Here is a 25,000-nt window from a genome sequence, read left to right as displayed (position 1 = left end):
TTGAGCGATTTGGCCGGAACCTATCAGCTTTATTCCTATTCTAACTATCGGCGATAGATCCAGCCAATCAATAATTCCTCTATCTCTGATTGGCTGAAATTGAGGCCCAGTTGCAACGCTGTGCATGTTGATTGAGCGCACATAAAACTTCGAACGTGCACAGATCTCGGATGTCCAGGGACGACGAGATATGCGCGCTGAACTACACCAAGTCACTTAGGTTGGAATTATCCGCAAATGTGGATATTAGCAGACATGCAAATAAACGTTTTATTGAATGCAATTTTTCTTTTCGTTTAGTCAAAAGGACAGATTTATACAAAATCTAAAGATTAGAATACTAAATCTCTGTGCTCAAAATACCCCCTCCCACGCGCAGAAATTTAGCACAAAAATGACTACATATAAAATCGTCTGCTGGTTTGTATCCGCAGGATAATGAACAAAGAATCTGCTGAGTCATGCTTAACTTGTACTTTCTGATGTATTCGGTGTTGGTCTTATAGTTATCTGAAACTATGCTTGGCGTCTAGTTCCTGGAAGGATGGTATCTTATGCTTTATATTATTCTTATAACGAAGACCATGTTCACCCCAGAACATAGCATTTTCTTGTTCGTGTTGCTGTAGGCTATTATTTCCCCACTCGCCCTGAAGTCGGAACATCCATATGCCTTTCAAAAAAGGTTGTTAATCATATTTTAAACACTGAGTACATGCATAGTTTACTGTAGTACTACAGTGTAATGTGTAGCCTAATTTACAAAAATAAAAACAAAATAAATTGCACCATTACATAATTCTCAATTCCATAACATATTCCACCAAAATGCCTTTATTTGACAGGCTGACCAGGAAAGCAGATTATATTGTGCGTTTGTGAAAGTGTAGACAAGGGTAGCCGTTTGAGAGAAAACAAGATTGTAGTTTCCCATTGGGCGCTCGCAAAAATCCCTGCATATTCCACGTCGGCAGAATCTCAGATGGGAAGCTTCAGTTTTGGGGCGCACTGGCCCGGCCTGTTCTTTACGAAAATAAGAACATTTAAACTATTTGATTATTTTAAAGCATATGCCATGCAATAATACGTCATCGACTTAACACATTAGGCTGTGGGATAACACTACTATCTCGACGGCAGTCGGAAGGGTGATGATGATGATGATGAACACTGCTAGCCCTACGCCATATATTTTCCTTATTGTGGCGGACTGAGACATCTGTTCTTCGTAAAGAAAGAGGGTCCAGTTTCTGAGATGGCTCACCAAGCCTAGTTTTAAGCCCACGGACCGCAATTTTCTGTGGAGATTCAAAAGTAGGCTATAAGGCCATACATTCAGCAGAGCGGAAAGGACAAATTAGGAGGCGTCACATACAACAAAAAAACGTCTCCAGTTCATTGTCCATGAACAAACAATGAATGTGCTTACCACATGCTAACGTATAGTATCGGACTGGAGCATACAAAACACCGAGTCTGACAGAAGTCTGACAGAAGAAGCACGGAGTAACCTAGATTCTGCTCTCATATCTAATGCTTCTCCTCTCAACCAGATGGCGTTTTATAAGGTCCAAGCGCGATGACTGATTTTTTTGAGCGAGTGCAGACAAAAATCTTTGCGCGAGCACAGCTGATTCTGCGCTCAAATCGAACGTTCCTTTTCTCAACCTTTCGGCGTTTCATTATAAGCTCCTCAGTCTCGACCTTTATGCGTTTTATAAGCTCCATACTACATAGTCCGTGATAGCTCTGTACAAACTTTCGGTTTTACTACCACTGTCCGAGAAAAACGAAGGCTTGCTCGAATCAAGATCTCTTATTGGACAAGGGAGCTGAACAGACGCCCCCGCTGTAGCCAATAAGCACACACACCAAACATGGCTTACTCCACAGCGATTGGCCAAAGCCTGTCCTTTTACATGCTTGCGAGCGGTGCTTCAGCGTGTTATAAGCACATTCATCTGAAACATTAAGGTACAGTAGGTGCCGGAAGACGTTGCCTCATATTTCCCGCAGTATCTGACAAACAGGTATGTGAAATGCGATACGTTATCGAAACACAGCGAACAGCAGAACGTTAGACATACCGTTTGTTGTTTCAGGATAGCCAGAGGATAGCAACAATCCAAAAAAGGTGTCTGGCTTGTTCGGCTTTTTCTACCTGTGTTACCGCACATCAATCAGAGCTTGAAAAATGAATTCATTTTTGAGCAAATCAGCAACCAGAAACAAAATAATAAAACGTATGTGTCTAGTTTTTGTGACTGAGCGTTTAGTAGAAAGCCAGTCGTGATATACTAGGCATGGTGAAATAGTTTGTACGTCACAGCATCCCCACCAGTCGCCTTTAGTTCAGATCAGACATGCGGTTATTTCATCATGCAGCTAACCTTAGCTAGTTGGCTAGCTATCTGTTTTTTTAAATGACCCATTGAATGATAACGCATTTAATGTCGTTGTCAAAAACCACTTGCTTGATAACGCTGTGCGTTTTTTATTTTATTTTTTTAAATTGGTGGCTAAATGTTTTATCCTTACTGGCTTGTTACAATCAGTATTAGCGACTACCTCATTCAGTTATTCTCAATTTAGGAGACTGGGTAGTTGGCTATGGCTAATAGACTTAGCTTGGTATGTTACTACGGATGAGGGTTGCATCATCTTAGGGGTTCTGGGTCAAACGAATAGCTCATAGATAAGCAATAGCATTAATACGGATAGCTAAGACAAATTGGACAACGTTGTCAGAGCTGATTTTCCTGTGAATAATAAAGAAAGGACGTTTTAGAGTTGGATGTAGTTATCAGAATTTACAATTAACTGGCAACGTAAAACAGGCTACTGACTTACCCCTAGCTGTAAGTTACCTATGCTATGAGCTAGCCAATTTAGGTTTTAAGTAATATCATATAAGTTATTATGCACTATAAAACTTATACTTTATACTTGATAAATGAAACCCTGAATTTTAAAATGCACTATTTATTTATTATTTTTTAAAAGAAGAAATACCTGGGGTTTAAGATCAAACGAAACGGATAACTGAGTCAGTTTGTTACAGTCTATTTACATAGTCGGTTACAACACTTGAAGTTTCCCACACAAAAAAACATCGATACGATATATATATATATATACGTAATCGTAATGTTCTAGACAAAGTGTTTAAACGGGGCCGTTCTAACATTACAATTTCTATATTATTTCTGTAAATGAGAAGCCGCATATTTTCGTAAGTTAGCCAACGATGTTTCTGACTGTGGGAAAATGTTTAAACCTATATGCTTAAACAAACATGACTATATTTGGAAACCTGGAAGTTTTCATAAGGATTTGTCCAGTCACACAAAGCTACACCGATAATCAAAGAGCATGTGCTAAAACGATTATGATACTCTTGTCTTTGTTAAACCGTCATCCCCCCGTCACCTCTGCTCCTCACGCGTCACGTATTTAAGTGAAACGAGTTAAGGATGAATAAGCCGTTTATCAAAACTTGAGACGAAACCGCCCCATCTCGTTAATTTTTTTCTGCCTGTAGTGAAATAATTTGGCCCCACTTAGAGCCGTTGTACGAACGAAACACAAGATGCAGAACAACAGGATGAATCATGTCAGAAGAAACAACCGTCTCGGGAAAAAACCGGATATGATAGCTGCAGGTTGGTCCTTCTCTTGTTGACACACTGGAACTGAGACCGTGTCAGCTGAACAACCCCCAATCGTCGTTAAATGTCGGTCTCTCATACACACTCACACATGCTCTCTATCACACACACACATAGGATTCTGCTGGTGGGAGGGGCTGGCATCTTCAGGATCGTGTTGCAGGCATGGACTGACTGACTTTTTAAAGTGCAGCTCTCTGGAGTCGTGGTGGCACCAGCAACAACCATAGAAATTCCAGAATTGGAGGAACTGGGAGTTGGGGATAGGAAAGCTTTCAAGTGCTTAACTGTTGTGAATTGTTGTTGTAAGGCAGGGGCCTCAAACTCAATTCTTGGAGGGCTGCAGTCTGCTGAAATTTGTGATTTCCTGTCAATCAATAGCAAATTTAGGCCTTGGAATCAAGGTGTGCAGCCTCTTCACCCAACCAATGACTTAAATTAAGCGCTTAACTGTAGGGACACACATCAAAAAGCAGCAGAGGCAGTGGCCCTCCAGGATTCGCCTTTGAGATCCCTGTTGTAAGGAAACAATACTAACGTCATTCTTTCTGTGTGGAATCCCTCCCTTGTCCTGCCAGCCAAGATTTAAGGTGAGTCGCCCAGGGTGTGGCATGCGCACAACAGTCAAAAGGTTGAGTTTTCTTGCCAGCTGCTGATGTATGCGTTCACAGGAGAAACCTTGCCACCCAAAACTGGCCTGAGGGCTTTGGCCTGCGTGTAGAAAACAAGTGTTCATTCCGTATCACTGCTGATGAAGTTCAGGGGTCAGGTGCTCTGCGTTTTTAGTTTGATCACAGGATTTTTTGAAGCGTTTAGTTCTGAGCATATCACCTGGACTTCCATTTTTATTTAGATGAGCATAAGCAAACGCCAGCGCACTCTGTAAAAGAGTTTGCCTTGACTCTGAACATATCTAAAGGTCTCTGTCATGCCACAGAGCTTGTGTGTTCTTTTTCCATGTGATAACCTGATACGTGTAGAAGCTCAATGCTCGACAAAAAAATGTGTATTTATTTCTCATTGTATTGTCCAGGCTGTGTCAATGTCAATAACATCGTAGCGGCGAGGCAACCCCTGAGTTTGAAAAGAGGCCTTGCCTGCATTTTCCCAGCTTCTTGGGCTCTTCACAGAGAGTGCAGAGAGGCTGATAAACTGCTGTGCAATGAGGGGTAATTTCCACCCCACTGTTAGCCCCTAATGTGCTTCATATTGCCTGATAGATGCATCTCCATTGATGCTGCCGTAAACGCATAAATTATACAATGGTGTCTACTTTGTCTGGGGGATATTCCAGCGCTTTTGCTGCAAGCTGGTGTGTGTGTGTGTGTGTGTGAATGCAAGCAAGTGTGCGTGCAGGTCCACACAGACATTTCAGCGCAGCGAAGAACATCTGATATCCGACTCTGGGGTTTGGTGGTATGTAGGACCCCTGCCAAGAGTGGTGAAAGCCAAACCCAGTTACATCGCCAGCTCTGTTAACCACCCGCTCCTACTCAGTCAACTACTCCAGTGTTTAACCGGGGGAGAAAAATTGGCGGTCGTTAAACAAGAAAATATATCTGAAACAGCAAGCTACAGTAGGTGAGAAGGTGGCAAAGCTTATGTCCTGGAGGAATGCATGGATGTTGTAATGCCAGGCTCATATAGCGTAGTGAGACTAACTAGTAAGCCATTGGGACAGATAAAAGTACCTCCCTGCTGATACCTTTTACTTTGTGGCCAAAATTAGTGCCATGCGATTTAGTCCGTAGGTATTTCGACGGTGATACAGTTTGTTGTTTTGACTATTGCGGCACACTGGATTTGAAATGATGCACATGAAGGTTAAGGTATAGACAGACAGCTATAGTTTGAGGGTACTTTCATACAGTTTGAGTGAACAGTGTACGAAATACAGTCCTTTTTATACATAGGGTCCCCCGTTTTAGGTTGCCATAATCAATTGTACAAATTGCATCATCTTAGTCATACTTTGTATTTGGCTACAAATCCTTTACATTCAATGAGTGCCTGAAGTCTGTGACCCATAAACATCACTAGTTACTGGGTATCGTTTCTGGTGATGTTTTGCCAGGCCTGTACTGCAGCAATCTTCAGCTCCTTTTAGTTTTGGGAGCTTTTTTCCTTCTGTTTTGTCTTCAGCAAGTGAAACGCGTGTTCAGTTGAGTTCAGGTCGGGTGATTGACGTGGCCATTCAAGAACATTCCACTATTTGCTCCTGAAAATGTAATTGGTTGCAGTATGTTTGGGGTTATTGTCCTGCTGCAAGGTGAATTGTTGTCCAATGAGTTTTGAGGCATTTAGTTGGATCTGTGGAGATAAAATGTTTCTTTAAACTTCAGAATTCATATTTCTGTTGCCATCAGTAGTCACATCATCAATAAAGACAAGTGACCAGTTCCTGTGGCATCAATACATGCCCAAGCCATGGGGAAACCCTGGGAATGAGGGAACTGTGTATAAATCTGTAATTCCTGCTCCTGACATGAATGTAAATGCCTTCAAATTAAAGCTGACAGTCTGCACTTTAACCTTATGTTTAGTTTCAAATCCAGTTTTAAACAAAACAAAAACAAAAATTGTGTCACTGTCCAAATACTTACAGACTGCACTATGTTGGTTAGACCAATTCCTTTTAATGTCACTTAGGGGTATTTGTAGATGGGAAAACCTTGCACCCACTTGTTAACAAGGTTCAGATCTACAGAGGATAAAGATTTGAAAGAAAGGAGACTGCAGTCTTGGCTGCTTAATTTATATGACAAAAATAATTAGCCTTTCAAATAAGTTAAGGAGCAAAGAGAGTTCCATTTTTCATATGAATCTTTTGAAGTGGTGTCTGTAGGGCGATACATTGTAACACCTTCCGGTTGTCACCAGATAGCAGTTACTAGTTCAGACTTGCACACGCAACAGTGTAGAGATGTTCTCTACACCAGTCACACTGCAAGACAGGTGTGGTCTTTCCCGTCCAATCTTTCTCTCAGGTGCCAAGGTTTTGTTCCAGGTGTACAGTGGCACTTGTTTTCCTAAGCAGTATTTGCATTTAAATGGCTTCCAGTGAAACCTTTTACTGTGGCTCCTCTCTTGGCAGTGATAGCCTTATCGGGTTAGCTCATTTTAAGGCAAAGGTACTTAGCACTCTGATTATCTGTGCACTTTGAAGTTCATTATGAAGCTGCTTCCATTATTGCTTAGTTTTGGCTGCTCTGGGAAGTTCCTGTTTGTACCAGTATTTTTGGTCTATTGTGGACTGAAGGAGGATTTTGTTATAAGTGGGATTACCGCTACAGCTAGCACAATAATTAAATACGCACATCTCTGAAGCTGACACCTCAATGTTTGTTTAATGTATTTACACTTAGTGGTGCAGAGAACAGTTTGTTTACGTGTGGTATTGAGGTTATTGACTAATTTAAGTCTCTTGCTCTGGTCTGTCCACTGTTGGTTTGCCTTAGAGCTGACAAAATTTGTTGTCAGAAACATACATGCTTGGCTGGGGTATGAAGAAATGCAAGGGAAACAAGGGAATATTTACAGTGACGTGGCCTGTTGAATTAGGGCCTGGTTCAGGGCATTTTCAATGCAGCATTTGCTACTGAGTATTAGGGTCACCTGCATGTGTGCTTGCAGTCTTGTTTCAAATGAGGAATTAAAGTGCTTGATATTGTTGAGCTTTTAAAGGGATGATTTTTACCTGTTTAAATGACAACAATTAGAAGTTAAAATCCAATCAAAACACTGGCACTTTACGTGGTATATGGTATGGTATGTGGTGTGCTGTGGATAATGTTTTTTTTTTTTTTTCTTCTTAAAAAAACTACACGGACAAGGGCTCCCAATGATGAATGTTGGCTATGCAGTTAATTCCGACAGAAAACAGATTGTTCTTGCGCTATTAAGAAATGGGTTAATTTATAATACAAGCGATGCTATTTGTAGCTGTCCGCAAATCTGCGAAATGCTACTGTGGTGTTCTCCCTCATTACGTTCACTTTTCCCTGTCCTTTGAGTTGTAACCGTTTTACGTATTCAAGGTCATTTGGGATGACTTGTAAATGTTTTTTCGAGATGCTAAGACACAACATCACACAAATGGATTTATTATTATTTTTCCCACTATCTGTAATGTAGGAAGAAGTTTAACCGTTGTGTGATTCATACATGTAGTGAAATGTGGCTCTTGTAGGAAGGCGTTTTCAGTCGAGCGCTAGTCAAATGGACTCCATATGCTCTGTTTCAACTAGAAATGTTTATTTTGGTGCCACAGTGCCAGCAAATATGTAAATATTTGCTTGGTCATACTGAAACTCGTTGCACCTGTTTTTTTTCTGATTAAATGTGGATCGGTAGGTAGTTAGATTGGCCTCAGTTATTCTTGTTCTGCTGGTGTGTGTGCAGATGTATCTATATTTGCGTATGTGAGAGAAACAAAATCTGATGAGTGATGCCATGTCTCCCATTCTCCAGCTCACTCTTCATTTGGCCTATTTGTCACCTGTCCTTGCGCAGATGATGAGGTTTTTCAGAAGCCGGTTTTCCTGATTTGTTGACATTGACTCTTCCTTTGGCACCTCTTCAGTTTGTTGCCTCATCACTTGAGATTTGTCTTGATCGCTTTGAGATGGCATTCCACTGACTGGAAAACTGGAACTGACTGGAAGTTGTTGTTGTATTACTGCAATGCTACTGTTTGCTGTAGAAACATGTCTTTGCTGCTCTGAACAGTCATGTAAGGTCAACTAGTACTTGTGTCAGTAATGAGTCTCTAGGAATTATGCTTTTCATTATCTTATATTTACAGCATTGTGCATTCAACTTTGAATAGTCATGGCTGTTTGGGAAAATGCGTGGTGTGTTTCATTTATTCTGTAGTTAGTTGGTTAACTCCTGTGTTCATTGCATCCTCTAATTCTTCCCAACAAAACTAGGTAACAGATGTTTGTGGAGCAGTTTGATGCAGAACATCCATTGTCCCAGCATGGTCATTGGCAACAGCCCTTGCTAAATTTTAATGATGCATCGTTGGAGTGTTTCGGCTTCAACACCAGGGTGTTAATTAAGTGCATTAAATGTAAAAAAATTAGACGATGAGAATCTTACTAATGCCTACAGAATCAATGGCTTTTTAATTGCAGTGACCTCTAACCTTTGCCCTCCTGACCTTTACCCCCCACTCAGGTGAACCATGCCTTCAGTACCCTCCAGCACAGAGACCAGCAGCTTGGCCTTGGCCTGCCCGCACGCCACCAAGCTCCACTCCGGCCAGATGCTCATCAACGGCGACGACAGTGGCAAGATTCGGCCTGGCCCCCTGCAGAAGAACGGGGAGGAGCACGGCAAGGCCTATCCCGAGCCTCCGCAGCTCAACGGGGAAGAGAGCAACGGGGACAGGAAGTGGATCCGCCCCGACCTGCCCAGCAGGTGCACCTGGAGGCTGGGCATGTCCCCGGAAGCCTCCCCGCACAGCCATCCTGAAAGGTGAGGGTTTCCTCAGCTTATCTCCCCTGCCTCCCCCACCCCCCTACCCACAAATCCCCTGATCCCCTGCTGTCATCTTCCTCCTCTAGAGGAAGGGTGTTTAGGTCCAGGCTTGGTGCGGTGCTGGATAATCTCTAGTTTGTAGGTAAACGGTGGGCCTCCATGAGCTGAATGGCCTGCTCTTATGTTCTGCCACTGCTTCTGACTCTTACATGTAACCTGCTTTCCCAGTGTGGCTTGCATTATTATATGGCTTGCTACATTCAGAAAAAAAATGTAAGTGCGTAACCGTAACCATATAAGAGAGCAATCTTGAGTCTAAACTCGTACTTCGGTTAACTTTTATAGCCCTCACACATTTTGGTTTATAAATAACGGTAACCCCGCTGAATGCCATGTGTCATGAGCAGTTTCTCGCTTTTTAATCTCTCCTCTGTAGTTTTGTCCGTGCTTTCTGTGTTTATTTCCTTTTACTCTTTTCCTGTTTTGGCCAAATTTCGTTGATAAACGAGGTTTTAATCGCAGTGGCACTTTCTGACAAAACATATGAGGGTGATAACACCTCAGCTGTGTGCTTCATCACTGTGATGGTTATACTGTACATTGTTTACAAGGATCCAAATTTGACCCAGGTTGCTTCCTTTAAAGAAGTCTTCACTGGTGGGAAGGGTAAAATGGGACTGGTTATGATGGCATCTATATTTACTCTGTTAATTTACTGTAGTTTTAAGATGTTTTGTAATTGTATTTTTAGGTTGATTTTTGTTTTATCTTTTGTTTAGTTTTTCTTAAATAGGAAGATGATGACCAGGGTACTGCTAATTTGGAAACGTATGCATCTGTTATAATTACACCTTGTTATTATTCATTCCTATGGTCTAAACTGTTATGGTCTAAATGTATATATGCATTCTCCCCACAGGACGAAACCTTCTGGCATTCTCCCCAACATTCTGAGGAAGATCGGGGACACCCCACTGGTGCGCATGAACAAGATTCCCAAGACTTTTGGACTGAAGTGCGAGCTTTGTGAGTGTCCACATTCTCCCTACTGAGCCATCAATTTCAAATAATCCTTCCTATACATGTTATAAATGTAAATCCCATAAATGTCAGCTAGCGGCTCCTATGCATTAAATGAGTTACAGACAAGTAATGTCGGATACCCTCTCACATTTTGCAACAGTCTCTCTCTCGCTCTCTCTCTCGCTGTCTTGATGTCTTGCTCTCTCGCTCTCGCTCTCTCCCTCATTTTTCTCCTCTCTTGCTTTGTCACTCGTTTCAAATATTGAAAATTTCATGAAGTTGTGTAATGTATCGTAGACATGAGGAGCACCAAGAAATTTGAGTGGTTTAGTTTACAGGCTGGGATAAAAAATTAAATGAAATCTCCAGGACCAGGGTTGGTCAGCCTTTTTGTACCATGCCACAGTTACTTTCCTTAAGTAGAGGTGGTGGTGGTGGGGGGGGGGCAGAATTGTTTGATATGTGGAATCCTGTCTTATGCAAGTGAACATTTAGGTGACATGAAAAGCTTTCATTGTGTGCTAGGAGACATAATTCCCTGTAACAACTCCGATAGCAAGGGGAGACTGAGTGATCCATTACCAAGTAGCACAACGGTCACGGGTTCTGTAGCACCATGAGATCCGATTTAATAGGAAAAGCAAATGCCGTGTCTCTCCCCCGCATGTTCTTTGGAATTTCCATACCAGTTTAACAGCTGGGTGTTGTTTGGATGGTTATCCTGAGCTCTCATTTGCATGCTGTTCCTCAAACTTTCTGAATATTTAAATGCCTGTGCATGTCACAGGACTTGGGCATACATGACTGCCAATGACTAATCATAGACTGCACGGAGTCACAAGTTGTTGCTTAGACTGTGGGATGGGTTGAAGTCGAAGTATGGATACTTGTTTTGGATCAGTTTATGATTAGACCTCACTGTATTCATGTAACTTAACATATTAACATATTTAACCTTACATGTGTTGATGCAGGAATCAGTTAATTGGGCAGGATCGGGCCACTGGCTAGATATTTCACTTAAAATTTGAACGGGGTACTGCACATTTTTAATGAGCAGTTTTAAAACATTTTAATCTTTTTAGCACCCAGTCTCTCGTTGATTCCTCTGGATTAACGGGGGCCAAATGCCAGTCCCTGTGAAGACTTCTAGAAATTCCCACTGACCAGACCTCTTTTGTTGCCTAAAACACGTGGGATTTGAATGCCATTGTAATCCATGCCAAATGCTTATTTTCTCTCTCTCTCTCTCCCCCTCTCTCTTGCTTTCTTGTTCTTTCTCTTTCAATCTCTTATCCCCTCCTGCCTCAGACGAGCTTTATTACCCAGCACTCTAATCCTAAAATGGGTGTGAACGGTCCCTCCTGTCCCCGTTCAGGGGTTCAGAGTGAAACGGGACACTATACATTTTTTAAAAAGTGGTACTTTCCTGCTTTAAATACATGTATGCACGTCATTGAGTTGTGTCTCTCTCTCTTTCCCTCTGCAGTGGCGAAGTGCGAGTACTTTAACGCGGGGGGCAGCGTGAAGGACAGGATCAGTCTGCGCATGGTGGAGGACGCCGAGAGAGCTGGCATCCTCAAACCTGGGGACACCATCATCGAGCCCACGTCTGGGAACACTGGTGTGTGTGTGTTTGTGTGTGTTTGTGTGTGTGTGTGTGTGTGTGTGTGTGTACCTGCCTCTTGTTAAGTCCCAAATAACCATGCTCCACATGCAGTAGTGAAAATTTGTTTTGCGCTCATGTTGTTTGTGAATTCACTTTGGCCTTTGTCCATCGCCACATCCCAAGCCTGCCCAACCAGTTCAGTTACCGCTGTTCCACTTCACCATTTGGTCTCCTCCCCAGACCTGGCAGAAATGCATGTTTATCTGAAAGTGCGTGTCCCGTGGTTCTGCGCGTGTACAGCCCCAGGGTGCTCTTACTGCGGCCTGGCCTCCCCGCAGGCCACGTAACCCAAGCGCAGAGCACCGGGCCAAGTCTCTATCCTGTTTCAGTGCACCTTTTAAAGGGTTTGTTTGACCCCCTCCCCCCTCTCCCCTCAGGTATCGGGCTGGCTCTGGCAGCGGCAGTGAAAGGATATCGCTGCATCATCGTCATGCCCGAGAAAATGAGCATGGAGAAGGTAAGGGGGTGTGGTGGGGGTGGGGTGGGGCCGTGGTGCGAGTCAGATGTTGTTGTTTGGCAGGCCCAGGCGCTGAGTTTTTTGGTCCGGTGCCCTTGCTCCCTCCTAATCGAGTGTAAGTTCAGGTAGAGCCATGTGTATGGCTATATGTGCTGAAATGGGGAAGTGTGTTCAGTCACTGTGTCGTGCTCAGACTGCGTGAGTTCAGTTTGCAGAGGGCCCAGGGGATTCATGGTGAGGCTAGGTAATTATGTCAATGACACATCTGCCATTTGACTGTTAGGACCTCAGTATTTTACTCTGTGGACTGTTTGTGCTTGCTTTATACACTGTGCACTGCAGAGAAACGTGCAGTGCTCTCTGGTAAACGTAGTTATTTTTTCGGTGCGTTTCAGGTCGATGTCCTGCGCGCTCTGGGAGCTGAGATCGTCCGGACGCCCACCAGCGCTCGTTTCGACTCGCCGGAGTCGCATGTGGGCGTGGCCTGGAGGCTGAAGAACGAGATCCCCAACTCGCACATCCTGGACCAGTACCGCAATCCCAGCAACCCCCTGGCCCACTACGACACCACGGCCGAGGAGATCCTGGAGCAGTGCGATGGTGCGGACAGTCTTCCGCCTCCTCATGCACGCGTGTGCGTGCATGCATGCTTGTGTTTGTGTGTATGCGTGTACGAGTACGAGTGGCTGCCATAGGTCTCAGGTCTCTCTCTGTGTAAGCACCGTTCCTCCCATTTAAGCATGTGTGTTACAGCTAAATTAAGGACATCATAAATAGTGATATCAAGCTATTTATGACATCCCAATGTGTACAAACACCGTGGCTGAAACCTGGAGATGACCTCTTGGCAGATTGTTAGGGGATACGAGACCCCTGTGGGTGACTGCAAGTTCAGTATAGTTACTGTAGGTGGCAGTAGAGGACGTGACAGTCAAACGTGCTGGTCTTAGATCTTCCGGTCAGGCTCAGAAGGCAATTCGCATAGTCAGCTGTCTGGACAAATTTCTGCTTGTACAGAAATGGTTTTTTTTTTTTAAATCACAGCACCCTGAAAGTTTTTATATAGCTTTGTACATGTATCATAATGAATGCATTTGGTTAAAATGCAATACTGTGTTGGTAAATTGGGGGTGGGGGGTTTTAGATTCAACACTGACAGAACAGTTCATGTTAATTCATTCATAGAGAGGTGGTTATCATGCCTCCTGTTTCTATGTTAATACCCCACCCCACCCCCCCACTCCTGCTCCCAGGTAAGGTGGACATGCTGGTGGCTGGCGCTGGGACAGGAGGAACCATCACTGGCATTGCCCGCAAGCTGAAAGAGAGATGCCCAAACATAAAGGTGTGTGTCTGGACACTGTAACCTGACACGACATTGATGCACAATCTTGCCTGTTTTGCATTTTATTCCTAAGCATTTGGCAGACTCCTATCCAGATCGACCTGCGCACTTACATTCTTACATAAAGTTCGCTTTTTCCACTAGATTTCCTGAAGCAATTCAGAGTACCTTGCTCATGGGTAGTGACCCACCTGGAAATGAAGCCAACTGCCTTTGTGTTTCAAGTTCTTAGTTCTCTAATCATGCTAATTAGGCTTCACTACTCATATTCAATTTATCTAGCTCCATTTGAAATCAGATTGTCACCCAGTGCGACAGGGGGAATTAGCAAAATCTGAAAATGTTCTGATCCCTTCAACAGGACAGAGCTGAACTCCTGGGAAATGCTGAAATGCACAGGAGTCTAAACTGTGTTGATGTTTTCATAGAGTGGGGCAGAGCAATATTAAGGCTGAGATTCAATTAATGCTTTTCCTTAACTTCAACTAACAATCAAAAGCAGGAATTGCTACTTCTTTCTAATCAACGAGTTTAGCAATCACTAAGCCTATCTGATTTTGGAAGAAATAAAATGAATGAGAGGCAGAGGTTTAATCTTGTTTAGGATCCATTACTGGCCGTGCTTGGGTTCTGTAAGGCAGTGGAAAGAGCGCATCTGTTAATCCTTGTTGTTTTTTCTCAGATTGTCGGAGTGGACCCTGAGGGGTCGATTCTGGCAGAGCCAGAGGAGCTGAACAAGACTGATAAAACCCAGTATGAGGTGGAGGGCATCGGGTACGACTTCATCCCCACCGTGCTGGACAGATCTGTGAGTCTCTGCACACGCGTGCGCACACGCAATACGATAGCTTATTCTCACAGGAAATACTGAAGGATACTTATAGCTTTACGCCATGGTGTACATGGTCAATGTAAAAATGCTGACTAATCCCTTGGCCTCAGTGCAGTTTGTTGAACGAAGACACTCTAGTGCAATTTTGACTCTGAGTGCTTTGTCTGTTATGAATCCGAGGGTAGTCAGAGACCAGAATAATTTTTTCTGGCTGACACAGGCAATACTGGGGGAGGAGATTTGATGTATGCTGTAAGCCTGATGCATAATTTTGCGTGAAAGGGGACAGGGAGGTTTTGGCTCAGCCCACCCTGTGTTGTGTACGGTTTAAGCACCAGTAGATTTCAGTGATGGGCTTTGCTGTGAGCGTGCAGTCTGTGCTGTGAGCGCACTCTCTGAGCTGTGAGCGCACTCTCTGAGGTGTGCTTTTGTGCACGTGTTTCTCAGGTCGTGGACAGCTGGTTCAAATCCAACGACGAGGACTCGTTCGCCATGTCGCGCATGCTGATCAGGGAGGAGGGTCTTCTCTGCGGTACGGCTTCCCGTCTGGCACCTGTCCATCATTGCTTACGAGAGTAGCAGCGGCTACTGGCACAACAAAATGGCTAAAATAGTGACAGGCTGCTAGCCGTGGGTCATGGTGCGAGAATGTTGTTAGGGTATGGGGGCGGCTATTAGAAAGGGGAAAGGTGTGAAGAGTAAAGACCGTAAACAGACCAGGGCTTGCAGCAAGAGGAAGGCTGTATGACTGAGTAGGTCAAAGGGGAGGGGCTTATGAGAAAGGGTGGAGTTTGAGTGAAGGGAGAGTCTTATGAGGCAGAGGAAGGGGTTTGAGTGAAGAAGGGGGCTTATCAGAAAAGGGGATGGGTTTTAGTGAAGGGAGGGGCTTATGAGAAAGAGGAGTTTGAGCGAAGAACTCTCGCTCAGTTGAGTGTAAGGGTGTGTGATCGAGAGGTGTACTGAAGGTGTTGGCTGGGGCCTATGAGGGGGAGGGTTGTTCTCCGGGTTAGGGTGGAGCGGTGCATGTTCAGAGGGAGTGGCGGACAGGCGTTTGGGCGTGCCTGTGACCGTGTGCCCTTGTCCTTCCTGCACCTGTGCCAGGTGGCAGCTCGGGCACTGCCATGTCTGCAGCTGTCCAGGTTGCTAAGGAGCTGAAGGAGGGACAGCGCTGTGTGGTCATCCTGCCCGACTCCATCCGCAACTACATGTGAGGACCTGGTTGTTTTTTTAGAGGTCTAAATCCTGTCCATTTTAAGCAGTGATCATATGCATATACCTGGATGCAGGAGCTAATTCCCTGAATAAATTCACAGCTAGAATGACAGAGTGCTCGGCTGTGACCGGGTCCAGTGTCTGGGCCTGAGCAGCTCTGTAGCGTTAGCCTCCCTGGGATGTGGATGTGGTCTCTAACAGTGCACTGAGACTGACTGCTCTGTGCTGTCTCTCCCCCCCCCCACACACTTCAGGTCCAAGTTCCTGAGTGATAAGTGGATGTGTCAGAAAGGCTTCTTGAGGGAGGAGGAACTCATGGTGTCCAAGCCCTGGTGAGACTCTGCGTGTGTGTGTGTGTGTTTGGATGCGGGTGTGTTTGGGTGTGTGTGCCTGCGTGTGCGTGCATAGAGGGTGAACGAGGGCCTGTGTGTTTGTTTATATGGTGTGTTTAGAAACATAGTTCTCTATTAAAGATTTTATTGATTTGAGATGTTGACTGTTTGTTTTTAAGTGGTCTGAATGTATTGTGCGGTGTGAGTTGGGGGTGCATTGCTCCTAGAACTCCATGCAGATAAGAGATGTTTTCGGGATTAGGTAACGGATTGTAGTGTAGCACGTGCAGCACCTAAACCCCTTGACGAGCGGGGGCCGGTTGCTGGGGCGACCGCGGTCATTTTTAACCGACCCTGACCCTGACCCTGTCCCGGGTCCCGGGTCCCGCTCCCCCTCCAGGTGGTGGAACCGCACCCTGCAGGTCCTTAACCTGTGCGCCCCCCTGACCGTCTTGCCTACCGTCACCATCAAGAGGACCATCACCATCCTGAAGGAGAAGGCCTTCGACCAGGCGCCCGTCGTCGACGAATCTGGGTGGGTCCTGGCCGTTGCTGTCCCATTCGGTGGTGTTTTTTTGTTAATCCAACCCCTCGGCGCATATTGGGTGGCTTTTTTTTTTTTTTGGTGTCGATGGATGTGAACATTAAATTTGAACAGGATGCCTTTTGGCTGTTTGGCCAGGTTGTGTCTACTGAAATTTGATTTCTCTTCACCTCTGGAGGTGTGAACGCCTTAAGTTTCAGCTCGACACCTTTGGCTACGTGGCCAGTTTACCCAAGCATGTTTAGAGATAAACATTACTATCATGGCAGTGGACCGCTCACGCCTGGACAGATTCTGGTAAGGGCTGGGGCCTCAAATTGTTGCTCAGCAGCTCCCAGACCTTCCACACCTAACCCTTATTTACTGAGCCAGTACACCCATTATTAAAATGTACTTTAACGTATGTTTAGTAGCATACCTGAACTGCTGTCTGATTGTACCTTTGGCAGGGTGTAATCTGACCTCTGTCAGCATCTGTGGAATGTCTGTAATGTACAGCATAATTTGTTTTACACATATCTATTATACTGCCTCACACCCTCTCATACCCCAGCAAAGGGTTTGAGTTCCAGTCCTCAGCCCTGAAGTCCTTGTCCTTTTCTGTTTATGAAATGTACACGATAATGAATTATAAGTAAAAGTGTTTAAAAAAGAAAAGGTAAGCAAATGTGTGCCATGTTGTTGAGAGTCTGTCACCAAGTTTTTTTCTGAGGTTCCTACTTCCTCCTCTGCTATACAGGGTGATTTTGGGAATGGTCACTCTTGGAAACATGCTGTCCTCCGTGCTGGCCGGGAAGGTGAAGCCATCTGACCCCGTCAGCAAGGTCCTCTACAAGCAGTTCAAGCAGGTGAGTCCCTGACCCTCCTTTACCCTTTCCCCAACACCCACACACGCACTCGCATGCTCTCTCACACACACACTTGCACAGTCTCTCACTCACGCACACACACACACACACTCTCTCTCTCTCTCTCTCTCTCTCACACACACACTCTTTCACACACACTCTCACACTTGCGCCCACAGTGCACTGTCCTTGGAAGATACGGTTTCAGTATGGGTAAATCCCTCCTTTGTCCATCTGCTGTGTTCAGTACAGTCCAGCCTTGTGCCTATTGGCTAAAAATGTTTTTGAGTAGAGAGGGGTGTTTTGAGGCTGTGGCATGTTTTATCTCTCCTGATTGGCTGATCTCCAGTATAAAATGCGTGCAGCCAAAACATTCCCCTTGTGCTGGCGTGCCTGTGTGTTTGGCACCTCAAGAATCCACAGAGGTGGTTTGTAAATATTTTAAATCTTTTTTTCAGTGACATGGAAACCACTGTTACAGTTTAGTCATTTTGCTGGTGCTTTTGGCCACGGCAACTTGGGGATGTGCATTTCACATGGTAGGCTAGCGCCACTATAGGTCCGCCTAAGATGGGCAGATTTACATTCAAATCAGTGTCACCGTCAAGGTGCACGACTCAAGACCTGTGAAATAAGGGAGAGGACGGTCAATTTTGATCTTATTTTTTAAAAACGGAGATGTTCAGGTGTCCCGTAAAAAAGTTCATTTTTAGACCAGTGTGCTAAAATGATGAGCCAGAGTTACTCGGTGTCCTGGGCTCTAGATGATCAAGCACGGGATGTATCGAGAGCACGGCGATGATGAAAGCTCAGATGAAAATGGACTCTTCCTGGGAGATTTTAAGCCCCCCTCCCCTCCCCCACAGGTGCGCCTGATCGACAACCTGGGGAAAATATCCCGCATCCTGGAGACGGATCACTTCGCCCTGGTCGTTCACGAGCAGATTCAGTGTAAGTCTTCTCCCTCTCTGGCTGATGAGGAGGGTTTTGGAGATCACATTGCCATGATGGTCAACCAAAAATTGTTGTTGTTGATTTGCAACAAGGGTTTATTTTTATTTTTATATTTATATTTTTTCTAATAAAGGGGCATCAGAGTCTCACTTTTTCTCTCACTGTCTCTTCCCTCCCCCCATCTTTCACATCACTTCCTTTTGCCAACTCCACTCTCGCTCTCACTCTACTATAATATTTCTGGTATAATATTGCTCCCTCTCTTTTTTTCCCCTCCTGTACTTTTGGTCACTCTTCTCTTTTTCTCTTATTCTGCTCTAGTCTTCCCACTTCTGCGTGCTCCCTCTATCTTTCTCTTCTGCTTTCCGGCCTTCTGCTTTATTTCCTGTCATCTTCTGCTTGTCCTCTTCCTCTTTTTTGGTCTACCACATGCTCTCAGTCGAGCTGTCCTTCCTTCTTCACACTAATAGACCTGTTAAGGATGGTCTGCGGAAGAAACTGAAAATAGACAGCTCTCCACCATTTTGCAACGAGAAGCCATGTCCGTCACAGCATAATGATTTAGCCCCTCCCCCTCCTTTGATCAAAGGGCATAGATCCGGGAATTTGTGTAAATGCTGGCTTTTATTTCAACCCATTTTTATTCTGACTTCCCTAAACGGTAGCGTACACCAGTGCTGGCTCATTTCTTATATCAGACCACGGTAGAACATTTTTATGACGGAAGCCAGCATGAAACATGCTCCACACAGCTGTGACTTATGACTTTATCCAAAGAAACTATCGAATGACAGGCCTTGTTATATAATTCAGCCTAGACGATTCCATGAAAGCCTAGACGAGATTGGTCCATATTGTCCTCCCGTAGACTAGATGGCAAGTCATTTGATACCTTTCTGTACCTGGGACGGTGTGATATTAATTGCTGGCCACCACTGAGGTGCACTCTCATTCTGGAAAAAAAACGTCTCCGCATCATTGCATCACTTGGACTCGGAAAAGTTGAAGGCGCGGTTCAATAAATTGTTTTGCTTCTACGCTCAGCCTTGAAAGCGAAACGCTGTGTCTGGCACGGGGAGATTATCTTTGCCTGGCCGCTGTGTTTGCTTTGCCGTGCTGTGTGTTTGACAGGCTTGTGCAACAGTGGCAAAGTCCACCTGCCCTCCTTTTTTCGTTTCTGGGATTTGGTTGGCATCTCGAGGGCCTGGTCAACGAGTAGTTGCTGGTCCGCATTGCTCGGTTTTTTTCAGTGGCGTCCAGACGGCGTCGCAGGCCGCGAGGCGCACGGGAAGATCGGGCTGGGGCTATGCATCAGTTCCTCATCATGTGGAGAAGCAGGATTCCTTCATCTCCTTTTACACAACCTCTTTGAAGCAGCTGTAACTGATATGGCATAAAAATGTGTGCTTACTGGCATGTCATTGGCATCTATTTGTGAGGGGGGGGGGGGGGCACAAGTGATGGGAACTTTATGGTTGCCCCCCCCTTGTCACTGTGAACACAAGGTCCCTGTTGCTCATTCTGCCTCTGTATTGGTCTTTCACTCTCTCTGTCTGTCTGTTCTGCAGATCTGACGGACGGATCGCCCGCCCTGAAGCAGATGGTTTTCGGAGTGGTGACCGCCATCGACCTGCTCAACTTCGTCACCACCCGGGAGAGGGCGCTGTCTCTCTCCGAGAGCACGGAAGAACTTTAAATCCCTTCCTGCGTGTACGTATGTGTGTGTGTGTGTGTGCCGTGCGTCGGTGTGTGAGTGCGAGGATCGACCAGAATCGATAAGGTCGTTAGTTTTGCGGGCGGGGCTGCTCTGGCACAGGTGCACCCAATCAATCTACTGATGTTTGTGATGCCAGTAGAAATCTGTGGAACTTTTGATTCAGCTAGAGGGCCATCTCAGAACCATGAATGTCTCTTCTTTTATTTGTTGTTTTGAGTTGTGATTTGTCACAACTGGATGGAATTTTGAACCCAGTGAAGAATAGGTTTTTTGGAATTATTATTTTTGGTTTTCAAAATTACAAGTCGATGTTCTGGAACTCTTTGCTTTCAAAGAACTTTCAAAATAAAATAAATAATCAAAAATTATACTGGGGAATTTTACAATTTTGAAATATTTACCAAAAATATTTGTTTAATGTTACATTTTTAATTACTGATTCCTGACTGGGAAAACCAAAACAATTATTGCACATCTTAAGAGCATCATTAACATAACATCATTAACAAGTTTCTAAATTACATTCTAATTGATAATCTATAACTTGGTAAAACAAATATGGAGGATAATCATTTTCTGTCAGTCATTTTCAAAATTGTCCTGGAATTCCTTATTCTTCGATGGTCCACAGACCATGACTTTACTGTAAAAACACTTTGATTCCTCAGATCTGTATTTCATTTGTGAAGAGCTGGGTGGATTTATATTTTAATTTTAATCAGCACATTTTTTAACTGATTTGTTTTTGCAGCTAATCATCTTTTGCTATTTTGTCAGTATAGTATGTTTATGGTTGGAAAACTAAATGAAATCACTATTTTTAGCTGCTCTGCAAAAATGTCTTGCAATACCTATAGCGTACCTATAGCGGAAGTTCTTTTCGAAGTATTTGAATAATATCTACTTGAGTGAAGAGTTTTGGGTGAACTCGCATGTTCGAAGGGATTTGATTGATCAAAAAGATGTAGAGGAATGCATAATTATTTTTCCTGCTCCAAAGTCATATTTGATTTAAACATTCTTTGATCAGTAATAGTGCATGGTGATTGGCTTAGCACATCTACTCTCTATTAGTGCCTGAGGGTCAGCACCAGATCAGCTAGTGAAAGGAATGCTTCCTTAATTTTTCTTTTTGAGGGACGAACTTCAGACCGTTACAAAGTTGCGATTCAAAAACCTGCTTATTATTCTGCTGGGTTTAACACAATGTAGTGTGTTCTGGGTTAATTTAGTGACAGGAAGTTTAGCACGTGGTTTCCCCGAATTGATCAAATCTGCTCTTCCTCTTATAGTATTTACTTTTACTTTCTCACTCCCAAAAATCATCACCAAAGTTTTATTTATGTGCATTTTTGTGAAGGTTATATTTCTACTGTAAAGTATTTAATTAGTGGCTGTAGTGCAACCTCCCATGGGCTCAAAGTATTGAATCAGTTTGTGTATTTTTTTCTCTTGTATTTGTGGCGGTGTAGCGCCCTCTATGGACTGATATAAAGCATAGCAGGTGAAGTGGTTCCTGTAGACATGAGCAAGCTGTATTTTAAATGACCTTTAAAAAAACACATCTCTTGTCACACTCGACATAGAGAGGGCTGGTTCAAGTCGCTTCCATGGAGATCGCCTGCTTCCACTATAGATGTGTTCTTGCTGGCCTGTTGTCCAAGGTAAAACTCTATAGTGTAGTTACTCTGGAAACCTTGTTTAGTTGGCAATTGGAAGTATCTGGGTAGGACTATATTTAGACGTGTTTGGCCAAACCGAACTTGCACCCAAAAGAGCATTGGGTATTTTCTTGTATTGAAACAAGATGTTAAGGTGTACTTTTTGTTCGATGTAGAGTGTGGTCAGCACAGGAGGTCTTTTATACAGGCCACTGTTGGGGAAATCTAGGCTTAATTTGCAGGATTTTTCCCTATTTACTGTACCTTGACTTTGTTTAAATGATTGAATTTATGTTATGACAATGAATTTTATGCAGTTAAAGGTACAGGCAACTGGATTCAAATTTTGATCATATCCCCCTATTTAATATTTCTTTCAAGTTTTTGGCCCAATTATAACCATTAAATTGTAATAAACAGTATTTGCTTATTGCGACCTGTTCAGCAGACAAGGACAGGGGGAGGGAGTGTGTCCTGTGCTAGAGTCAGATGATAGCATAGACTATACGAGTTACAGGTCAGATGATAGCATATAGACTATATAAGTTACAGGTCAGATGATAGCATAGACTATACGAGTTACAGGTCAGATGATAGCATACAAGCTCCCGACCAAATCAGATGAAGTTACAGTCGGCAACGCACAGCAGGCAAAATGTCATATACGGAGCCACCTCCTGATTGGTCAGTGGGAATTGAAACAGAATTTTCACACATGACCTCTCACACCTGACGAATTCAAGCCAATTGTGCCCAAATTTTTTTCACACTCAAAAAAACAATCAAGAGTCTGTAAGCCAGTCAGATTGGTTTGGAATGGTTTTCTTGCATAACTAATGCCAGGTTAACTCCACCTACTGAAAACCTTGCATTTTGCCAAGGGGGAGAGCAAACCAATTTCAGCACAGGCCTTTGTGTTTTTTTTTTTCGGTTTTTTTTTACAAGAATCAATTAAAAAATATTTCTCGGCCATTTGTGAATGCAAAAAAAAAAAAAAAAGTATTAAAATGGCACATCAGCGAAGAATTGAGATTTCAGTTTCCTGGACCTTTAACATATACCAAGACAATTAAGAATGAGATGAGATGGATACTTTTATTTGTCCCCGTGGGGAAATTGGTTTGCAGCATAATCAAGGCATTTCATCACAAAAATCACTATTAGACATACTATTTGCATGAACACATGCAAATGCAAACACATGCAAATGCAGAAATATCCCTTGGGGAAACTGACAATATAAAAAAATAAAAAATCAGATATTCAGTATATTAACTTAATTGGACAGTTTCTGTTTCTTCTCACCCATCCTTGCTTGGAGTTGACAAAATCAAAGCTGTTGATTTTTATTTTCTGAGTCTTTTATCCTCAGGCGCTGTAATGCAAAAAATGGCTTCAAATAAAGGTTTGTTCTGATTACTGCAAATGTGCTGATGTCATTTTTTGCTTCACAAGTACTTAATGTAATTGAGTGATCTTCTTGTGAGAGGGAGTTTGCAGTAATGTCCATTCACTTGACTGACCCGGCCCTTGGCTCCTGGTAAGCGTAAAGGTTCCCAAACCTTAAAACGGGGTGTCAGAGGACCCCAGTCTTGGAGGCCCCGTCTTTAACTGAAAGACAAAGTTAACCAAAAAACATGAATTTAAAATCCCACACGTCTTACGGGTTGCGGCAGTCATGGCATTACCCCAAAGCAATATTAACGACCAGACACGTGCAGAGGGGGTGGCTCAGGGTGCCTCAGCACCTGCCACATTTGCCCCAAGTGCCCAAGCAATGCACACTGTGCCAAATGTGGCAAGGTGTCTTCCACGACATCATCTCATGGTTAATCAGACTAAATTTGTTGACAATTATCAGGAACCCCAAACACATGCTGATTATGTGGCCCCTCCAGGATTTAAGTTTGGACTTTCAGGGCAGGGGTATCAATCTCGATAATAATTCTTGATACATTTATTCAGCACCACAACAGCTGTTTTGACGCACTAGTAGGTCTAAATCACAATGCAATTCCATCAGGGGCATATAGCTATTTAGTGTTAACATTTAATAATTGCGGTAATCACAATATTGTCAGTGATATTTTCAAGGCTTGGTATTAAAATGAAAAACAAAATGTGCAAAAATGTTAGTGATGGAATGCTGCACACATAGAGGAGTCCCCACTGGTGTGTCACATCGGAAGTACCAGCCCGCTTTCCCCATTGTTCGGTCCATTGACAAAACCCGAAATCTGGGCGGATGCCCCATGTCCTGCTGACTGCGCTGAAATCCGGCCAGTGCCTAAACCCCCATTACATCCACCCGCCGGAACCCCAACAATGCCCACTCTCCCCCGCCCTTCCCTTCCTCCCCCCCTCCCCCACCTCGTGTGCATTCTGCACCTCCTGGCCACTGTTGGGGAGCTGGCCGGGGTTCTCTAGCTGGAAAAAGATCCACGCTGTTGGTTTTTCTGGAAGCCTTTCCTCTGGGTCCTGGAGAAAGCCATTTGGGAGAATTGGCTTGCAACCACTGAGTGGCCAGTTTGAGCCCAGTTGGTATGTCCAAGATCAGGGGTGCCCCCAAACCTGGCCCTGGAGGACCAGAGGATCCATTGGTTTTTATTTTAAACTTAAAATCAGCAACAAGTTCAGACACAAGAAATCATTCATGGTGCTTTAGCTGTGCAATAAGCTCCTGTAACTGACCAATTAAATGCTGAGGAACACTGAAACTAGCATACACCGGAACCTCTGATTAATGCACAGCTTCTCTCAACAGTGCTTGAATTAAACTTTCAGAAGTATAAATGAAGACTATGTGAAGGCTCCCGTGTGCTGTCTCTGCTGGACACAGGCATAAGGATCAGATCGCATTTACCGCGGCCAGTGACGAAAGGTTTGGTCTGTCCCTCCATGTGCGGTACTGTCTGTTCGGTTTCCTCAAAATCACGGCAGGGGCTGACATCCTCCTCTGCCTCTCTATTCTGGAGGCTTTCCATTCCGCTATTAGAAGTCACCCTCCTGCTCAGTGGCTGGGAGTCTGAAGATTATCAGCTCTGCGTGCGTCACGGGAAGGCTTCCTCTGCAGTTACACTCTGTTCTTTATAAGCTGCATTGTTTGCATCTTTAGCAGAGGCCATTCTCCTTCAGCGCTGACTGGATTTTTTTACTATGTGTGTGAGCAGGGCTAAATTTGGGTAATGGAGCATCCTTGTATAATTAGGCCCTTGTGCATTCTGCCAAGCTAAATCCCACCCCTACCCAGCACC

General features: G+C 44.1%; 1 protein-coding gene and 1 long non-coding RNA gene across 4 annotated transcripts; one reads left to right on the top strand and one right to left on the bottom strand.

The window, feature by feature from the left end:
* The first annotated feature begins 1,893 nt into the window (after positions 1 to 1,893).
* Positions 1,894 to 23,172, top strand: LOC135250362 (cystathionine beta-synthase-like). Of its 3 annotated transcripts, none has more exons than XR_010328909.1 (16): positions 1,894 to 2,030; positions 8,850 to 9,149; positions 10,072 to 10,178; positions 11,665 to 11,799; positions 12,222 to 12,301; positions 12,697 to 12,901; positions 13,555 to 13,646; positions 14,329 to 14,454; positions 14,926 to 15,010; positions 15,580 to 15,685; positions 15,945 to 16,022; positions 16,423 to 16,557; positions 17,306 to 17,414; positions 18,281 to 18,365; positions 19,937 to 22,263; positions 22,332 to 23,172. XR_010328909.1 is itself a non-coding variant. In XM_064326570.1 (15 exons), the coding sequence occupies exons 2-15, from the start codon at positions 8,857 to 8,859 to the stop codon at positions 20,062 to 20,064; spliced, it is 1,764 nt and encodes a 587-aa protein (XP_064182640.1). In that variant the 5' UTR covers positions 1,894 to 2,030; positions 8,850 to 8,856; the 3' UTR covers positions 20,065 to 23,172. The 3 variants fall into 3 exon arrangements, 1 of the variants encoding a protein (XP_064182640.1); XR_010328908.1 differs by having other exon boundaries at positions 22,299 to 23,172; XM_064326570.1 differs by having other exon boundaries at positions 19,937 to 23,172.
* Positions 22,658 to 24,973, bottom strand: LOC135250364 (uncharacterized). Its single transcript, XR_010328910.1, has 3 exons — positions 24,610 to 24,973; positions 24,117 to 24,323; positions 22,658 to 23,357 (listed from the first exon to the last, which is right to left on the bottom strand). It is a non-coding gene; the product is annotated as an uncharacterized LOC135250364 (long non-coding RNA).
* Positions 24,974 to 25,000: the final 27 nt, after the last annotated feature.

This window comes from Anguilla rostrata, chromosome 3 (genome assembly GCF_018555375.3).
Source record: "Anguilla rostrata isolate EN2019 chromosome 3, ASM1855537v3, whole genome shotgun sequence".
Taxonomy (NCBI): domain Eukaryota; kingdom Metazoa; phylum Chordata; class Actinopteri; order Anguilliformes; family Anguillidae; genus Anguilla; species Anguilla rostrata.
This window is presented reverse-complemented; position numbering and strand designations above follow the sequence as displayed.